This window comes from Triturus cristatus, chromosome 7 (genome assembly GCF_964204655.1).
Source record: "Triturus cristatus chromosome 7, aTriCri1.1, whole genome shotgun sequence".
In the NCBI taxonomy this organism is placed as follows: Eukaryota; Metazoa; Chordata; class Amphibia; order Caudata; family Salamandridae; genus Triturus; species Triturus cristatus.
Window position 1 is genome coordinate 260,572,400 of NC_140590.1, and position 18,287 is coordinate 260,590,686.

At 46.0% G+C, this 18,287-nt stretch overlaps 1 protein-coding gene across 5 annotated transcripts in view; it reads left to right on the plus strand.

The window, feature by feature from the left end:
* The window catches only part of SCAF1 (SR-related CTD associated factor 1), a 301,034-nt gene that overhangs the window by 44,433 nt on the left and 238,314 nt on the right, over nucleotides 1-18,287 (plus strand). For 2 of the 5 annotated variants that reach the window (XM_085616151.1, XM_085616152.1), the window contains exons 3-4: nucleotides 13,147-13,216; nucleotides 14,080-14,195. In XM_085616151.1, the coding sequence (XP_085472277.1) occupies nucleotides 13,147-13,216; nucleotides 14,080-14,195 (186 nt within the window). The remainder of the gene's footprint in view (nucleotides 1-13,146; nucleotides 13,217-14,079; nucleotides 14,196-18,287) is intronic. The other 3 variants (XM_085616154.1, XM_085616153.1, XM_085616155.1) reach the window with 2 other exon arrangements.

Below are 18,287 nucleotides of genomic sequence, written 5' to 3' on the forward strand. Positions count from 1 at the left end.
TTGGTTTCGTGAGGCATTTTCTTGCGGTCCGAGGTAATCGGCAATGATATGGCTGCTAAAAGTCACTAGCTAATGACTCTAGAATTATAAATGGTAATAAAGCACAGGAACAAATTAAAAAGTATAAAATGTTCTCAGCAATAGAAACTGTCACTCTAGAATAACATCAGTGTATCTCTTTGTTAGGGTATTAGCTGAAGCGGAGAGAGGATAAAGTGATGAACGTTTGCCACCATGGCCCGTGACGCGCATTCTCCCGGAGTAGTACCCTTTTGGGGTGTGTTACCAGGCATTCTCAAAGATCTGGGCTTAATCATTTAGTCTATAAATTAGTCTCCTGTGTAGTCAATACCATCATTTCAGAAAGCTGCTTTCCACACGTTGGTGTCATGTGAGCTCTCCTTCCAAGGTACATAACTTTGCCGCAGCCAGCGATGTGCCTAGCCATCTCCTTCTGATTCATGAGTAGGATGTTAGAGCAACTCCCAAAAAGCAGAAAGTGCTGTATAAATATCTCAGGAGGTATTAATGACTTCCCAGTTTTTCCTGGGTGTGTAGTGCACTGTAAACCCTAAGGTTTTTTTTAATATCATGGTCCCCTTTTTTGCATCTACTACAGAAGTAACATAGAAATATGTATTGAGTTGCCAACTTCCAGTGGCAGTTTGTCTGTTCCATACCGTATGCTTTTATGCACCAGACAAGATAATCTAACATGTCCTTCTCTATTTTGTCCAACTCCAGCATTTCAAAAGTGAGTTAAGACGTGAATAATCTTCAAGAGATGATGGGCCTCATAATCAGGCTACCTGAGGTCTTGCTTATGTACCGTTTTGACATAATCCCTGTTTGCCATCCCATACACACACTTTTACAAGTTTTTCAATTATCTGTAGCAAAGAATGGAAAGCCAATACAGATGCAGAATAAAACCTGAATGCAGCTACCATTTTAACAGTTCGTATTCTTCCACCATGAAGAGAGACGTAGCTTGCTCCATCTTGCAAAATCAGTTGTATTCTCTAAGTGGGGTTGGATTCTTTTGGGTAATATGGGTATCATTAACTGTTCCATGTTTTTTTTTGTTACCAACATTTAACACATTGTCGGTAATTTGGTTGTCTGCTAAACCTGGACCTAGCTTCGCTCTTGTACCAATTAGACTTCTAGCCCAAGGTGGCTGAGAATAGGACCACCAACCAGCTCGACTAGGCAATAGTGACTGTAGAGGTGTCATGTTTTGGTATTGTCAGTATTATACTGTCTGTGTATAACATAACTTTATCAAGACTAGTTATGTTGGGATGTCATAAATACGTTATATTGCCTGATGACAGCCGCCAAAAGATTCAAAACCAGAAAAAACAGTGGTGGGGAAGGGGGCAGCCAGGATGTGTTCTTCTAGGAATAGTAAACTGTTCCAACCCAAATCCATCATAGTTTATTCTGGCTGAGAGTGCTTGGTATAGCCATTAACCTTGGTAAATGGAGCCTCACCCCATTCATGCTTGATCCATGGTTCAAATAAGAAGCCCCACATATCTCTATGAAATGCTTTTTCAAAGTTGAGCAACAGTGCTGTTTTGTTACCTTGGTCATTATATGTTTGCCATAAAAGGTGAAGAAGGGTATGCAAGAGGTTCCTGTGTGAGCTGCTCAGGACGAAAACACCTGTGAACAGTAAATAAATCAGGGAGTTACTCTTGTTGGGCTTATACTTTGGCCATGATCTCTAGTCCGAGGTACTCAAAATAGCCGTGTACCTGGCTCACATCAGCAGTCTTTAGCAATGTAATCTAGTGTTTGTAATTGCTGGTGAGCATACACTGTCTGTTGGTGAACCTTCTTATTTTACCTCGCACAGAAAAAAAGTTGTAGGAGGATTAAGTCCCGCTTCGACCTCCTTCAACAACCACAACATAGAAGAGGGACTGTGTACATGAAATACTGTAAGTCAGAGGAGTGGGGGAATCACACAGGAGTGTAAAAACTGCCCTCACACACAGTAAACTGTGTCATGCTTCATCATAGGGCTGATAAAACACCTCCGCGCAGTCCAACGCTGGGGGTGGAGCAATAGGGAGGGGGGAGACAATACAACAAATAGATGACAGATAATGTGGGATCATAAGTGAAAATAGGCGCAGAGACAGTGATAAAAACTGGCCACACGGAGTCCCGTCTAACAATTTTAATACTGGGTACCCTGTCCAGAGTAAAAGTGGTCACACCAGGACCAGTGGATGGTGGTATGGAAAACTTATGAGTTACCAACCCCTCCACTCTGCAAAAACCATCGACATGTTTCAGCCGGCACAATCTAATAACTCGTTTTTCATCAGGGCACACTACTAAATGATCCCAAAGGTACTGACCATACCTCCTTTATTCTAGGGGTGAAGGGAAGAAACCCTTGATGAGTAACTACTCAGAGAACATACGGTAGAGCGCCTTGCTCTCCAATAGGAACCTGTAAGATAACTAACAAAAACACGTGTAAACTTGAAAAGTGGTCTGCCCTCTGTGCAATAAATGGTAACAACTATAGTGATGTGTAACCCCCCATAAAAACAGCAGTATTAACAGGGCGTAATGGTACCAGCTCAGGACATCGTGAAGTGATAAAGATGCCCGGCGGTATGCTTTTGTTTCATTTAACTTCCCAGGGAAAATGTGCTAATTACACATCTAAATAACACTGATAAAACCAATATTACTGATTAAAAACGGGCGTCGTTGCTAGGAGACTGGAAACCCCATCATGCATAATGTGAAGCTTACCAAGTTCATTTAAAATCTAAACGTGAACTAGCGAGGGCAGCTCCATATCGTCACACTCTGCAAGAAATAAAGATGAAGAAACACAGTGGATCAAATCATAAAGATGGAACGTTATTGTTAGACCATACAACTCCCCAATCTGACAGGAGGGTATGTCAGGGTCGCCCCACATGTGCTGCGTGGCAGAAACAACGCGCCATTTGTAGGATAGTTATATCGCAGACAGATTACCAAACCCAGCCGGGTGGAAAAAGATTCTCCGTCTGGGAGTGTGCTCTACTCTCGATCAGCATTGGGTCTGTTTTACAGAAAGCTCCCCCTTACTTTGTCAAGCTGAGCTGTGGCCCCTCTGTGGGTCTGTCCCAGCGCCATGCAGGTTCCGATTGTGGCGCTGCCAAGGTCCTGTTACTCCCTCTGGTCACGCCCACAACTGCGTCATCAGGGACGTGCCGGGCGTGGAAAGGAAACCGGAAGGGAGATTGGCTCAGGAAAAACTAGAGTGTCAACCGCTGTTCCCATGTTGGGAGAGGAGCGGAGTAGCGCGTCGGTATACCTTTTGTCTAGAGGGTGTCTGATGTATGGAGTGTAGACCTGGCGGGGCTACCGGTCAGGCAACCCTGTTAATTCCTCTGGTAATTTCTTTTGCCCAAGAGTTTAGAAGGGGAACTACAAGTTTTACAAAAAGGTGTCTGGGGTGTTAAGGGTTGGAGCAGTCTAATGGTACCGATTTACAAAACGCTATCAGTATAGGTACAGTATCTCACAACCCCAGTCAGTGTTGGACTGCTAGGGTATGATTGTGAGGCCCCCTCAGATGCTGGAGAGTGCCAGAGCAAATGTACACAGCCACGGGAGAGTGTGAATAAACCCATGGGGGTAGACATACTTCAAGGGGTGGTATATGACAGGAGAGGGCCAGAGATGGGGGGGGGAGGGGGTGGGGGGAATAACATCACTGTATGGTGTGATTGATTGATTAATCATATACATCACACTTACTTTGTATATAAGGAACCCTACAGGTTATTCAGGCTGTTCCAAGGTATGTCGTCGTTTAGGCCCACAACATGACCATGGATCCTGTAGATCCATTTCTGTTCCATAACGAAGAGGGCATTCTCTGGGTTTCTATTGAAGCCAGGTTATGCTGATCCAAAACCGTCCAGAATAAATCCTCGGCCGAGTGGTTCTTCTCCTTATAGAGGGTGGTGAGGCGACCGGTTGTCCTCTGGCACCTAATTGTGGACCTATGTTCCATGATCCTAGTCTTCACTCTCCTCTTGGTCTTCCCGATGTAAAACAGGTCACAGGGGCATCTCAGCATGTAGATGACGTTGGTGAAGTTGCAATTAGTATGCCTCCGTTGTTCCCAAGTGTGGGTGAGGCAGATGTCCACTGTTTTGGTGTTAGCAGTAAGGTGGCACACATTGCATGTCCCACATCTGGTATGTCCCGTCACCGGGGGGAGGGTCCATGTTAACCCCCTTTCGCCTGCTACTCCTGGTCTCGCATAGGGCACTCAAGGTCTAGTCTGAACCGGCATATCTTTTATGATCTGTCCTCTTGAAAGAGAACCGGGGTTGCTCCAGCTGTAGGCCATTGTAGTTGAGAATTCTCCAGTTCCGCAGGATTATCTTCTGGAACTTGCTGGAGGCTGTGTTAAATGTGGGTACACATATTGTTCTGTTTGTGGGTGGTTTTTCCACATGTTTCAAAAGTGTTTCATGGTGGCAGTTTCTCGTTCTCTTCCGGGCCGTTGTGGGTACTTCCGTTGCAGTAATCTGTGCTGCAGGGTTCTGGCTTCTGATCTAAAATCCCCTGTGTTGGAACAGTTACGGCGGAGGCGCAAGAATTGGCCCACAGGTAGGTTCTCTCTGAGAGACTTGGGATGAAAGCTCTCAAACGACAGGAGACTGTTCCTATCTGTAGGTTTATGAAACATTCTTGTCTGTAGGCCTCCCTCCTTTGGAAAGATGGTGAGGTCCAGGAAAGGAAGGTTCTCCTTAGTAATGGTGGACGTGAACAGGAGCAAGGGGTTGCGGTTGTTCAGCCACTCCAGAACTTCGTCAGTGGATTGTCTGTTGCCCTCCCAGATAAGGAGGACATCCTCAATATAACGTCGCCATAACTTGATGTTATTCCAGATACTCCCGGGGGGGTAGATGGATTGGTCCTCGAAGGCTGCTATATATAGCCCCGCAAGGCTGGGGGCAAAAACACCCCCCATGGATGTCCCATGAGTCTGGTGGTAGTAGGTGTCCTTAAACTTGAAATAGTTCTTAGTCCGAGCGATTTCAGCCAGGTGTAGGATGAAAGGTCTGGGAGTACAGAAATCCCAATCCAAAGAGTACAGAATCTCCTCTACCACACCCAGCGTCTCCATCTGCGGTATAATGGTGTACAAGGACTCCATGTCCAGTCCCACCAAGAATTCTTTTTCGGGATCAAAATCGAGATCCTTCAGTAAGAGCAGTACATCAGAGGTATCTTTCAGGTACGCTGGTCTGGTTTGGACTACTGGTTTGAAACAGAAGTCACAAAATTGTGAAAGTGGCTCCAGGAGCGATCCGACTTGTAAGTGTAACAATGCTTCCCGCAAGTTCTTCAATCTCATGAGTCGCAGCCTGTTCAAATGTTTGCACCTCTATGGGGAGGGACCCCACAGCCGGTATAAACTTGGATCTGGGTCAAAAAGTGGTGTCCCCTCTTGGTACCGCTCCTTGTTCCACTCCTTCTTCCCTGTCTCCAAAGAAGACTGAGTCTTATATTGCGGAAGAAAGCCGCCAGTTGTCGAATCTTGAAGACATCAAGAGTGTTGGTGGGTACAAAACCCAAACCCTTGTTAAGCACTGCCACTTGGGTGTCTGTGAGTTGGGTGTCAGTGAGGTTCATCACTAAAGAGATCATTCCCTGCTCGTGCCTGGCGATGGGTCCCTTGCCATGCTCCTGGTGACCTTCTGTTCGAGGTCCTCCCACTGGACCCCCGCTGCTGCCTTCTGTTTGCCTCTCTCTCGATCTCTCACTAAAAACGTATTGGGCATCTGGGGGAACTGTGTCAATGGGTCCCCCTGCATTCCTGGGAATTGTTGTTGGTACACAGGGGACCATCCAAAGTTGTTGCCTGGATAGTTTGGGTATATTGGGTTGAATTGGGGGCGTCGCCTCCGGGAAAAAAAACCTCCCTCTACCACTCCTCCGGGGTCTCCTTATGTAGTTACTGTCATCACTACTGGTCCTGGTCCTGTCTGAGACTCTGCCATCCCTGTTCTGGCCCTTTTTCAAAACGTCTACCTTTTTCTGGATGTACTCATCCGTGGTGCAGGGGTAGACCTTCTCCCTGGAAAACTTCTTCAGATCTTTCTGAAGTTTGTCCACCTTGGATAATAATAGGTAATCCTTATATTCCCCTATTTCATTTTTCGTCTACTCCAATTTCTTTTTAAAGGTAGCCAAAAGGATATTAGTTTTGATACCCTGTTCAATGGCCTGGATTTTAATGTAGAGGGCGTCAGCTGTCCTTTTAGGTGTATTGATGATAAGGATCAGCCAATCCCTTGTACATTTTCAGGCGATCAGGGACCAATTTTTTCGGAAGGCGGGGGTCTTCCAGGAAAGTCAGGGGCTCGTTGGTGACCGGCAGACTCCTGGGGGATGCATTGCCCCTCAAGCAAGTATTCTGTCAAGATCGCCCCATGCAATATGGTTTTAACATGGGATCTTTTCAATTCCAGAAGAGTGTCCCACCCTTCTCCCTGGGTCAGGACCTGGTTGATGGTTGTGTCTCCGAGCAAGGATGGACCTGCGAGGATATCTGCCACTGCTCCATCCCCATAGGTCAAACCCTGTTCTGCTGCCATGGCCCCACTATGTATTCCCGTGTGGGTTTTACCCTTGTTGGTATGGCAGTGGCATTCTAACCCCTCTGTTTATTACAAAATAAAAAAAATATCACTTTATTTTTAAACGTTTACCTCTGTCACATTGGTAATACAATAATACACTGCATTTCATGCTCTGTAGTGCTGGGACACATCCTACATCTAGGTATAATCAACTTAACTACTTAACGTTGTTCAAGAGGGTCTGTTATGGCCTCCACATGTGAAGGAAGGTGCCCCTTTTGCCACAGTTTCTACAACAAGTGTCTGGGCTTCAGGTCATTGCATTGAGGTGTGTAGGGGGCAGATACCACTGGGTGAGCAACATGTATGCATTCTCTGTGTTTGCTAGTAATTTAACAGTGTGAGGTGTATTCAGCATATGCTCCTTCCAGGCTAGTCCGTCTGTGATATCCATGGTATGAAGTGCAATGGAATTTAGGAGAAATGGTGTGCTACCTGAACCCAGCCTTTATTTCCTGGACTATGATTCTAGTCTAAGGCTAGGTGAATCTGCCGCTAGGATGTAGGATCTAATATTCTGGAAGGTAAGGCTGCCCTCGGCTATATTTTTGTAAAGTGTTTCTCTAGGGACTTTAGCAACAGGATCTTTCTACACGAAAGAGTAGCTGTGTATTTGCATTCGATCTGTGGGCAGTTTGGGAAATTGAAGTGTGTAGGATTTGCGCCACATAAAGGAGCCTTGATAAAAGTTCATCTTTCTGGCGGTCATTCAGCCTAACCAGGAGCTTTCCAGCTTTCCCAAGTGATATGCATAAGGCTTGCAATAAAGGTGGAACTTTACACTAATATAGATTTGTTGTGGTGCTTGGTAGATTGATGCCTAGGTTTCAGATTGACTCGTGTGCCCATGTGAAGCCGTTTTAATCCAGGTTGTCTTTTCACTGTGGTCTTATCAGCAGGAATACATTTCTATCTCCCTCATGGTCGATTTAACAATTACTGTTGGGTGAACTGCCCTATAGTATGTGATAATATGTGGACATGCTAGCCCTCTTTTCACTCCTAATGCTTATAGTATTTTGGCCTTTACTCTAATTCTGCCTTCAGTCCAGACAAAGGTCATCGCCCACTGGAGAGGTCTCTCTTCTCCCTTAGGGATGGGAACCAGCAAATTCTGAAAAATATGTAGCAATCTGGGCAGAACATTAATATTCAAAATGATGAAGGCTTGCCATGATACGTTTTGCAAGCTCTAACTATTTAATTCTATTATCACTTGTTTTGTCAATCCCGGCCAGTTAGCACTGCTCCTCCCTTCCATATCTTTGGTGTTTTTGTTTTTTCAAATTCTTCTTATTGAGTTTTATACATCAGAAACAAGGAATAATAAACAATCAAGCAATGCGTAAACCATTCTGAAAGGGGGGGGGGGGGACTCCAGTTGCACAATATGACACAAAGTTTAGATCTAATTTAAGACGCAACTGAACTGAAACACCAGACACACAGAATGACTGGGCGCAAGAGCACATGGAGGCCTAGTCGCTAAGCTTAATACACAATGAACAGTACACCCGGTCTGGTCCCTCATCAGAGCTAAACTCATCCTCCTCAGCAAATTCATCAAGACGAAGCCCCCACAACATGATTGCCTCAGCAGCCCCCTCGTCTGTACGTGGTTGTAGACGCAAGTGCATCTCCTCTACCACTCCCCATTGAAGGAAATCTGCTGCCTAGAAGACAGCAGCTGTGCCAGAGTGCTCTTCCAACAGATGTCCACCCTTTGTTTGGCCTGTAACAATGCAAGCTGGGCCATCCTATAGGGAATCTCCATATCTTTAGTTCGATATAGATTCTGGTTCTTTATCAAGTTGTTGCCCCATCTTTGGGGACGGGATCGCTCAGTTTATTGTGCTGCATCTGTCTTGCGCTCTCTTGAGAAAGTTAATTTTAATATCTCGCAATTATCTTGATTTATTCCAAAACCTGTGATTTTTTTTTTATTTCAAAGTCCGTTTGGACCAACTCTACTCCTCTTAGTGAGTTTATCGAGTTGGCTGATGTAAGTAGAACATAGTCTGCGAATAGACAAGTCATTTTGTTCAACCCCACCTACCAAACATTATTCCTGGGTTTCTTCCTGTGACCAATACGCTCTTGCCAATGGCTCAGTTGCTAAATCCGAGAGAAGAGACAATGCAACAACTTTTCCCATTCCTCTCTTTAAAGCAACTTTACACAAGACTAGCCTTTTACATTTTACACTACTCTACGGGCATTTGTAATTGGTCATAATCCACTTCGATCATTCTAAGTCTTATTTGATCTTCTTAAAAGTGTTTCCATGTATTTCTGGATGATTCTATCAAATGCCTCTCCGGCATCAAGGGTACAGCTGGAATCACCTTTGTTGACTAGGTGAACTACTAATCTAACATTATCACTTCCCTGTCTATCTCTGATAAATTCCCACCTGGTCTGAATTTACCAGGTGTGCAATTATTGCACACAATCTATTTGACAGGACGTTTGTGAATACTTTTATATCTATATTGAGTATTGCTATTAGCTAGTAGGCTGCACAGCCTTCTGAATCTTTCCTTGCTTTCTGAATGAGTAATGTCTGCATAGCTCCTGGTGGGTGTAAAGCCTAAGTGCCGGTCAGTCTACTTGAAGAGCGAGACCAAGTATTTTCTCAGGTATGGAAGCAATATTTTATATAATGAGACAGGGAACCAGCTCCTACTTCTTTGGAGTGCTAGACAATAGTCTGGTAGGGTTCCCATTTTCTTAGAGAACTGGTTGAAGTAGACCATGTTTCATACTAAAGTGATCCCAACATCTCAGATGGGTTTCTTGAAGGAACACTATATCTGGGTTTTGATGTTTGATGTAGTTCTAGTTTGGGGGTAGATCAAACCCCTGATTTTGATGTTAGTTTGAATGGTGGGATTAGTATCTCGTTTTAGACATAGTTTTTACATGCACCTATTTAGTATAGTCTTCATTTGGGATTCCTACCCTATTAACTGAACAAAACACATATACATCTTTGTTTTGCAATAACCATTTGTATCGACCTTGGGTGGGGTCAAGCACCTATCAGTTTGGCTCTGGCAAGTAGACCCTTGAGGCTAAGGTTTCCTCAGAACATATTCTGTGTTCTGCTCGCCCCTGGAGCTCCCTCGATTGATCAAGCTCAGTGCTTTTTATTTAAACTCTTCAGAGATGAAAGTAATAAATCGCAACATTCTCCCATGTCCTTCCTGTTCTTTCTCATTACCACCTTTTTGTCATTTTGCAAAGTGAAATCTTCCCCTCAAAAGACCTCCTCACCCCCAGATCTACACTTTACTTATGGAGCTGCAAACCGTTTTAGGCATCTGTGTCTGTCTCTTAGGTACCGGTCTAATTAGTCCCTAAGATAGGCACATTTGTAATAATTTGTTAAGTTACTTCTCTGTCTCTTCTTGATGAATTTTGAGGGACTTAATTGGATGGTGAGTACTCTGGTCTAAAGCATTCAAAGCTGGTCTCCAAGCCTTTTCTTTTCCGTTCAGCACATTTCCAGGTAAAGTGTACTGCGGTCTAGTATTATATTAAACCCACTTATCATTGAAGGCACAAGTAATAGGTTTCAGCTCCTTGCGCCTCTGGCAGCTGCTGGAGTCTAAGTCTTGATATAAGAGAATTTTGGAGCCTTCATTCAGGGTATGATTGGATTGTCTAGCTTTTTTCACAATTGCCTCTTATTTAAAGTCTGCCTATTTCACAGTTGTGTGCCTAAGGTAGGCTGTGTGTTCACTAGTATTCCTCCCCACACTATGGGCTCTGGATATGCCGATGTCTGGCTGCTGCAGTATCGTCTTGAAAATGTTCTTCAGGCATGCATACGTTACGTCCTGTGCCTTCCTTCAAATTCCAACTGTAAATGTTTTCCCTCATAAACCAATTTTTCCAAATATGAAGAACTGTCCTGCAGTTGCCTGGACTGTTTGTAAGTTGAAGCCTACCAGACAGCACAGCTTTCTGGTTGGCTAATACATTCTGAAAGCTTCTCTGAGAATGCATTCCGGTCATTACATACCATTGACTATGAAGTTTGTAACTCGCAATTGCTTGCTTTCTATTTGCTGACTATTTTAAGCTGTCTGCCAGGTCTTTGTCCCTCCTGTGTTGCAAAGCCTGTTCACCATCCCTCCTTGTATTCTTCTATGAGTGCAGGTTTTCTATAAACCTGCTTTAAAAATGTGCATTCAAAGACAGAGGTCAAATGTCAGTCTGTCTTCCAAGGGAAGTTGATGTTTACTTTTATTTCTCTGACTTCAAAGTGAGAGGGTTTATCTGGCAATTCTACCGGGGACCCATGTGAGTGGGAAGGCAATAGGATGCTTTTTTTCTCACACATACCAAAATATAAAATGGCTGTAAATGAACTATGCAAATATTTCAGAATATATTGGAATAGAAAGCACAAACGAAGCACATTTTTTAAACAATTCTGAAACCAATAGAAGCAGGAACAATCAATACACTTGGTGATGCCATTTCCACACATTGTGTGCGGTAAGGTTTTATCAGTAAAACTGTATGTCTGTGCAAATGTCATAGAAATTTCATTTGTAAATATGTTGCCTATAATGACAGTGTGCTACCACACCATGCATACTCCCCTCAACGCTTCTCCGCTCTTCTCCACACATTGCACCCCACACTACACCACTCCGACACTCGCCTCCCCGAAACTCTGTCCTTCCACTCTATGCCCCTCCTCTCAATGCCAAGGACTCCACAAACCTTTTGCCATACTGAACAGCAGTCACGCTGGTGTACAACATGGCTAAAGCATAGCTCTTACATAGGCGAGACCTATTGGTTTTGCCATTGCTTGCTATAATTGGGCCATTGTGGTGTGTAGGTCCTGCTCCCCTTCCTCACTTTCCTCTAGTAGGATGTCTGCTGAATTGAGCCCTTGATTTAAAGATTGCTTGTCTGACATCGTGTCTGATATGCCTTTCCCAGTACTGCTGACACAGCACTTAGTTTTTCAGATATGGATTTCTCCAGCTCAAGTTTGAGCTCAGTTAAACAGATCTTCAAATCCTACTTTCTCACTATGTTCTGGTATTGCGAGGCCATTTTGTCCCTTGCTTGACAGATGGGCTCTTGTACACCTGGCATTAGCTATTTGGAAATTAAGCAGTCTTAAGTTAATTAGTGGGTTTTGGCATTTTTGACTTGGTTTTATTTGGGCCTGCTGAGAGGTAGGATTCTGCCTTTAATCTCGTCTGACAAGTTGGTTTCAGTACTCTAACTTCTAATTCAGTTCCTCAATTGTTTTGATGATTTATTTGGAGTAGCTCTCTGTCCTGCACACATCTCTGTGCTGCTTTGTGTTCCAAGTGTACACTTGCAGGCAGATCCCCTCTGAAGGTCCCTTGGGGCCAGATGCTATGTTAGAGGAGGTGCCCCTAAATTCCTGTGTTGGGGGGTGCGGGGGGGGGTCGCTACTACTTTGCTTCATGTGCCCCACATTTATTTGTGGTCAAGCGCAGTTTTATATTTCATGTAATTGCATGGTCTATTTATGTTCTGATTGCCTTACCATTGGGTGACGCTCCCTCCCGCCCCAGTCTCACTAAGTTGTCCTTGTCTGCCAGAGATCTCTTGTTTGTTTAGTTTGCTGTTGAGGGATGCCGCAGTGCTGTCTGTGTCAGGTGCTTGGCGCATCATTTAGTGGTGTCTTCATCGGGCGGTCCCAAGTAAGGGTGGCATTTCCCTCAGGCCCCTCTTTTTGGAAAGATTTCAAAGATCTCCACAACATAATTTGATGTGCCCAGATTGGGAGTCTAGAGCGTTACAGCGTAGTTGTGGCATAAATGGTGTAAATGTTTAGTTTTTATAAAACTCTATTTATACAGGTTTTGTGCCTCTGCTTAGTGTTGCATACCCACAGATTAGTATTGGGAGTGTGCATAATTAGAGATGCTGATCATTGTTGACTTGAGTTCTTTATCTTTTTATTCTGCATTGTAATCACCTAGTCTGTGTGGACTGAGGTAGATTCTATTGATTGACATCAGGCAAAGCTTGGAGGGTCGCTTAGTTGCATTTAGTTCCATTTACTCATTAACTCCTGAAGACCAAGTCCACAAAACAGTGTTAAGTAGTCAATCCTTGAGAAACCGCTTTGTGTTGGGAGAGTCTACTTAACTTAATACAAGATAATTGTAGATCGGACCAGAAAATTGCACTTCTGTGAGGTTCAAGTGCTTAGGGTCAACTGTTGTCCCCAGGATAAGAGGTGCCTAAGGGAAAGAGGTTTGAGTGCCAATTCATAGTGTTTGATGAAGAAGCTGCTTATCACCTTAACAGTGGGCTAGGAGTACTACTTGCTGTGGTGTCCGCTGACATCTGTTTTCTGAAGGTAATCGACTGAGCCAATGAACACATCCAAGATAATGTGTGATAAGAGGACGTGCTTTAATCTATTATCCCGTTTACCTTTTTTTTTATCTTTCAGAAGGCTTTACAGCATGTCATGGGAACCACCTTTGAGAGTGAAAGCAAAAAAGACCTGTTTGAAATGGCAGGTAATGTTCAATGCACACTGAGCTGTATAAAGAACTTCACTTCTCTCTAACAGTCAAAAATTAAAGTTGTTCTTGCTCGAGCGATCTGATGTGTCTCTTGGTTAATACCTGGGATGCTTAGCCTTGTTTGTTTCTAAAAACTTCGTGTGAGAATTGTTTGAGTGCATTATTTTTTTTTTATTACTGTGCTTATGTGTCCTGATATGTTTCCCACACGTGCACATCCTGTTAATACCATTACCTGTCGGTCTTTTTCACCTCTCAGGCCACATGGCTTCCTTCACCCGTTAGTTTTTTGTACCTGTCTGAGCTTTCCCTGTCCTTCATGCCTCTTGGTCCCAGTAAGTCGTGTTCTGATTGGTGAGTGCACCTTGTGGACACGAGACTTTCCCTGATGGGCATGTGCCTTTTGCCTGAACAGCTCTTTATGGTCTTCTACTGATGGACGTATGTCACATAATGGTTTTCCATGCAGGCTTTTGATCTGCGCTTTCAGTGAGGGCGAGTTAGGTACTCTTACTGCGGGCTGTGTAGGTTACTCTCTTACTTATGGGATATATCTATATCCCAAAATAGGAATCCCCACACTTTCAGTACAAACATTAACACGCGCACTCAGGCCTTTGCGGAAAATCTATCCTTTTTTGTGGACCGAAACACCATCTTATGCAACACGTTCCAGCCACCTGGCCTTGCTTACCTATACATGTCCCTGTTGAAACAATGATCCTAAGTCAGTAAGTAGATCGTCCTAGAAAGAGGACTTCTTAAACAGGACAGTATGGTTAATATCTTAAGTGCTTCATAGTTGAAAGCATGTATAGATAGTCTCTGATCCGGTATGTCATTGATTTGTTTTTCAGATATCCCATGGAAAAATGTAACACAGAAGAAGACATGCAGAAAGAAAAATGATGGTATGTGTGGATGCCCAGGAGAAAATGGATCCCCCACGCTGGACGTGGTGAATGGAGCTGCTGTACGTATGCTCTGCTTACAACTGATTTGTTGGTATTCTAAATAAATGCACGAATACATACAGTCTGCAGACTGTAATATTCTTCAGGTAATAAATTGTAAGTATTACATTTCCTGCATTTGAGATCACCCTTGCATCTCACTACCCTGCGCCAGTCCTGCGGCGTTGGCTCCTTATCTAGTGCCTCTTCCGATTTACTGTGTGTTGTTGGGGCAAACTCTGGTAAGCCATCGCATAGGGCCCTATAGATATGTGTTATAAGTCTTTGTCTTCCAGTCAGATCTAGCAGTCTCTGCAGTATTTGTGACGACAGTGGTTCCTCAGGAAAACTGGGCCACATCTTGCACGCTGTGGCCAAAATCTTGGCGTATTGTATTGTCCAAAACCCAATGCAAACGAGTCAATCGCATCATCCTGCCTGATAAACTCGCCCCCAAGATATAGGGCGTCCATATAGCGTCCCCAGTAGGACAGAGACACTGTAGCAGCACTAGCATTTTTACTAAAGCCGCCCTTCCCGTCAGTAAGAGAGGGAGATCCCTCCAGCGCCGGACCGCAGCTCGCTGCCCAAGTCAGAGTTGTTTATCATATGCTATTTTAATCCCTAAATAACGTATACCCTCCGTGCCCACGGTAACCCGATCACAGGGAGTCTAGCGGGGTCAATCATTGTTGGACCCCCCCCCCAGCGGCAGCAGACGTGATATCTGAGCATTAACAGAAATTCAGGACACCTCCTCAAACTCTGCCAGGGCATCCTACAGCACTGGGACCGACTCTTCATATCTCGTAAATATTCTAGGGCATAGTCAGGGTATAATGAGATCACATGTGTTGTCACCTACCCAGATACGCCAAGGCTCTAAACTCTGTCGTAACGGTGCTGCCAATGGTTCAATCGCCAGTGCTAATAACAGTGGCGACAGAGGGCACCCCTGTCTCGTACTGCCATGTAGTGGGAAGCTTGCAGAAACCAAACCACCCGTCCGGATCATTGTAAAGTAACTTAAGCCCGGAAACTTATTTGGATCCAAAACCCATTCTGTTTAAGACCTGCCACTGATATTACCATGCAGCCGAATCGAACGCCTGCTCAATGTTAAGGAACGCTAGTGTATAGGAACCGTCCCATAGACTAGGGGTATGGATAACTTGAAACTGTCTAAGCAGATTATACATGGTGCTCCTCTTTTGAATGAACCCGTAGTGATCTTTATAGATAAGGGCAGACAGAAACGGGAGCAGTGAGGTAGTCAACAGGCCGCTCATTATTTTAACGTCCACATTTAACATGTATAGCGGTCTATAATACATCACCTCCACCGGTACCTTACCCGGTTTCGGCACCAGCACCACAAGAGCCTCTCGCATTGTATCTGGGAGGCGTCCCCGTTGGAGCCTATCAACTATGACATTGGCATGTTTATGGTACAGTTTGGCTAGAAGGCCATCTCCCCAAGGTGTTTTTGTACTTTTCTGATGTCACAATGATAGTAGGATCTGCCCTTAGGTTAAGTCTGTGTCAAGCAATTGCTTCTCTTTCGCTCCCAACCTAAGGACCTTCAAACCTGCCAGAAAGTCCTCCCTCCTGTCATTTGATGCAGTCTCTCTTTTCGTATATACCCTCGCACGGTGAACCTTGAACACTTCATTTATGGCCACCTGGGAGTTAACTACTCTACCTCCATTATCCCTTAAGGCCAAACCCCGGCACAAAACTCCTCAATAATGGCTTCAGTCTTGTCTCCTTCGGTGTGCAATCTCGGTCGCTTTGCAGTGAACACGTGATTTACCAGCCTGCGCCAGTCATCTAATAGAGCACTACGGTGCGTCTCCATTCTTCAATCTTCTGGGGTTGCATCAAGATCACCGTTTCTGATGGATACATCTGTCTGTAGATCCCTCACCTTTTGAATTGCACCTTGCGCATCAGTCCAAGTTAGAATCCATAGGCAGATACTGTATCCACCAGAAAAATCAATCCTGGCATTTGCAAAGCGCACTACATACCCGCAAGGGTCTCAAGGCGCTAGTGGGGTGGGGGGGGGGAGGAAGCTGCTACTGTTCGAAGAGCCAGGTCTTGAGGGGTCTTCTGAAGGTCAGAAGGTCTTCGGTCTGCCGCAGGCGAATGGGGAGGGTCTTCCATGTCTTGGCGGCGAGGTGGGAGAATGATCTGCTGCCGGCGGTCACTCTTCGGATGTGGGGGACGGTGGCGAGGGCACGGTCTGCGGAGCTGGCGGGTGGCGGTGTAGAGGTTGAATCGGCTGTTGAGGTACGTTGGTCCGGTTTTGTGGAGTGCCTTGTGTGCGTGGGTGAGGAGTTTGAAGGTTATCCTCTCGTTGACAGGGAGCCAGTGCAGGTTTCTCAGGTGGGGTGTGATGTGGCTGTGTCGAGAGATGTCGAGGATCAGGCGTGCGGAGGCTTTCTGGATGCGTTGAAGCCGTTTCAGGAGTTTGGCTGGGGCTCCTGCGTAGAGTGCGTTTCCGTAGTCCAGTCTACTGCTGATGAAGGCCTGGGTGACTGTCCTTGTTTCGGTGGGGATCCACTTGAAGATCCTGCGAAGCATGCGGAGGGTGTTGAAGCAGGAGAAGGAGACGGCGTTGACCTGCTTCGTCATGGAGAGGGTGGAGTCGAGGATGACCCCTAGGTTGCATGCATGGTTGGTGGGTGTTGGGGGTGTTCCTAGTGCAGTCGGCCACCAGGAGTCGTCCCAGGCCGAGGGGGTGGATTAGAGGATGAGGACCTCCGTCTTGTCCGAGTCCATCTTCAGTCGGCTGTTCCGCATCCAGTCGGCGACGGCCCTCATTCCTTCGTGGAGGTTGGTTTTGGCGATGTGGGGGTCCTTGGTGAGGGAGAGGATCAGCTGGGTGTTGTCGGCGTAGGAGATGATGTTGAGGTCGTGCTGTCGTGCGATGTGGTCGAGTGGTGCAATGTAGACGTTGAACAACGTTGGGCTGAGGGATGAGCCTTGGGGTACGCCACAGATGATCTCGGTGGCTTCGGAGCGGAAGGGGGTGAGGCGGACGCTCTGTGTTCTGCCGGAGAGGAAGGAGCAGGTCGAGTCCAGGGCCTTCTCTTTGATTCCGGCGTCGTAGAGGCGTGTTCGTAGTGTGCGGTGGCAGACCGCGTCGAAGGCGGCTGACAGGTCCAGGAGGATGAGGGCTGCGGTTTCTCCGCTGTCTAGCTGGGTCCTGATGTCATCGGTGGCAGTGATGAGGGCAGTTTTGGTGTTGTGGTTGCTGCGGAACCCGGACTGGGACGGGTCCAGTATGCTGTTCTCCTCGAGGAAGCTGGTCAGTTGTTTGTTGACGGCCTTTTCGATGATCTTACCCGGGAACGGGAGCAGGGAGATGGGTTGCAAGTTCTTGAGGTCCTTGCGGTCCGCCTTGGGTTTCTTGAGTAAGGCGTTGATCTCTGCGTGCTTCCAGCTCTCCGGGAAGGTCGCTGTCTCGAAGGAGATGTTGATGGTTTTCCGGAGATGGGGTGCGATGGTGCTGCTTTCTTGGTTGAAGATGTGGTGTGGGCAGGGTCTTCCGGGGATCCGGAGTGGACGGTGTTCATGTTCTTGATGGTGTTGTTGTTGGTCCAGGCGGTTGGTGGTCGTGGGAGCGGGGGTCTCAGTGGTTGCCGGGGTGGTGACGGCGTTGAAGCTGTCGTGGATGTCTGCGATCTTGTGATGGAAGAGGGTGGCCAGCGAGTCGCATAGGTCTTGTGAAAGTGGGATGTCGTTGGTGTTGGAGCTGGGGTTGGAGAGTTCCTTCATGATGTTGAAGAGCTCTTTGCTGTTGTGTGCGTTGTTGTCTAGGTGGTCTTTGAAGGAGGTCCTTTTGGCGGATCTGATGAGGTGGTGGTGTCCGCGGGTGGCCTTCTTGTGGGCTGTGTAGCTTTCTAGTGTTCGTTCACGGATCCAGTTTTTTTTTAGTTTTCAGCAGCTTCGCCTGGAGGTCTTCGGTGAACCAGCCGGCTCTTTTGCTAGTGTGGGTGTTGGAGGGCTTCTTGAGCGGGGCGAGGGTGTTGGCGCAGTTGTTGATCCACTGTTTGAGGTTGCGAGTGTCGGGGTCAGTCGGAACTGCGGGTGGGCTCCGGGCAAGG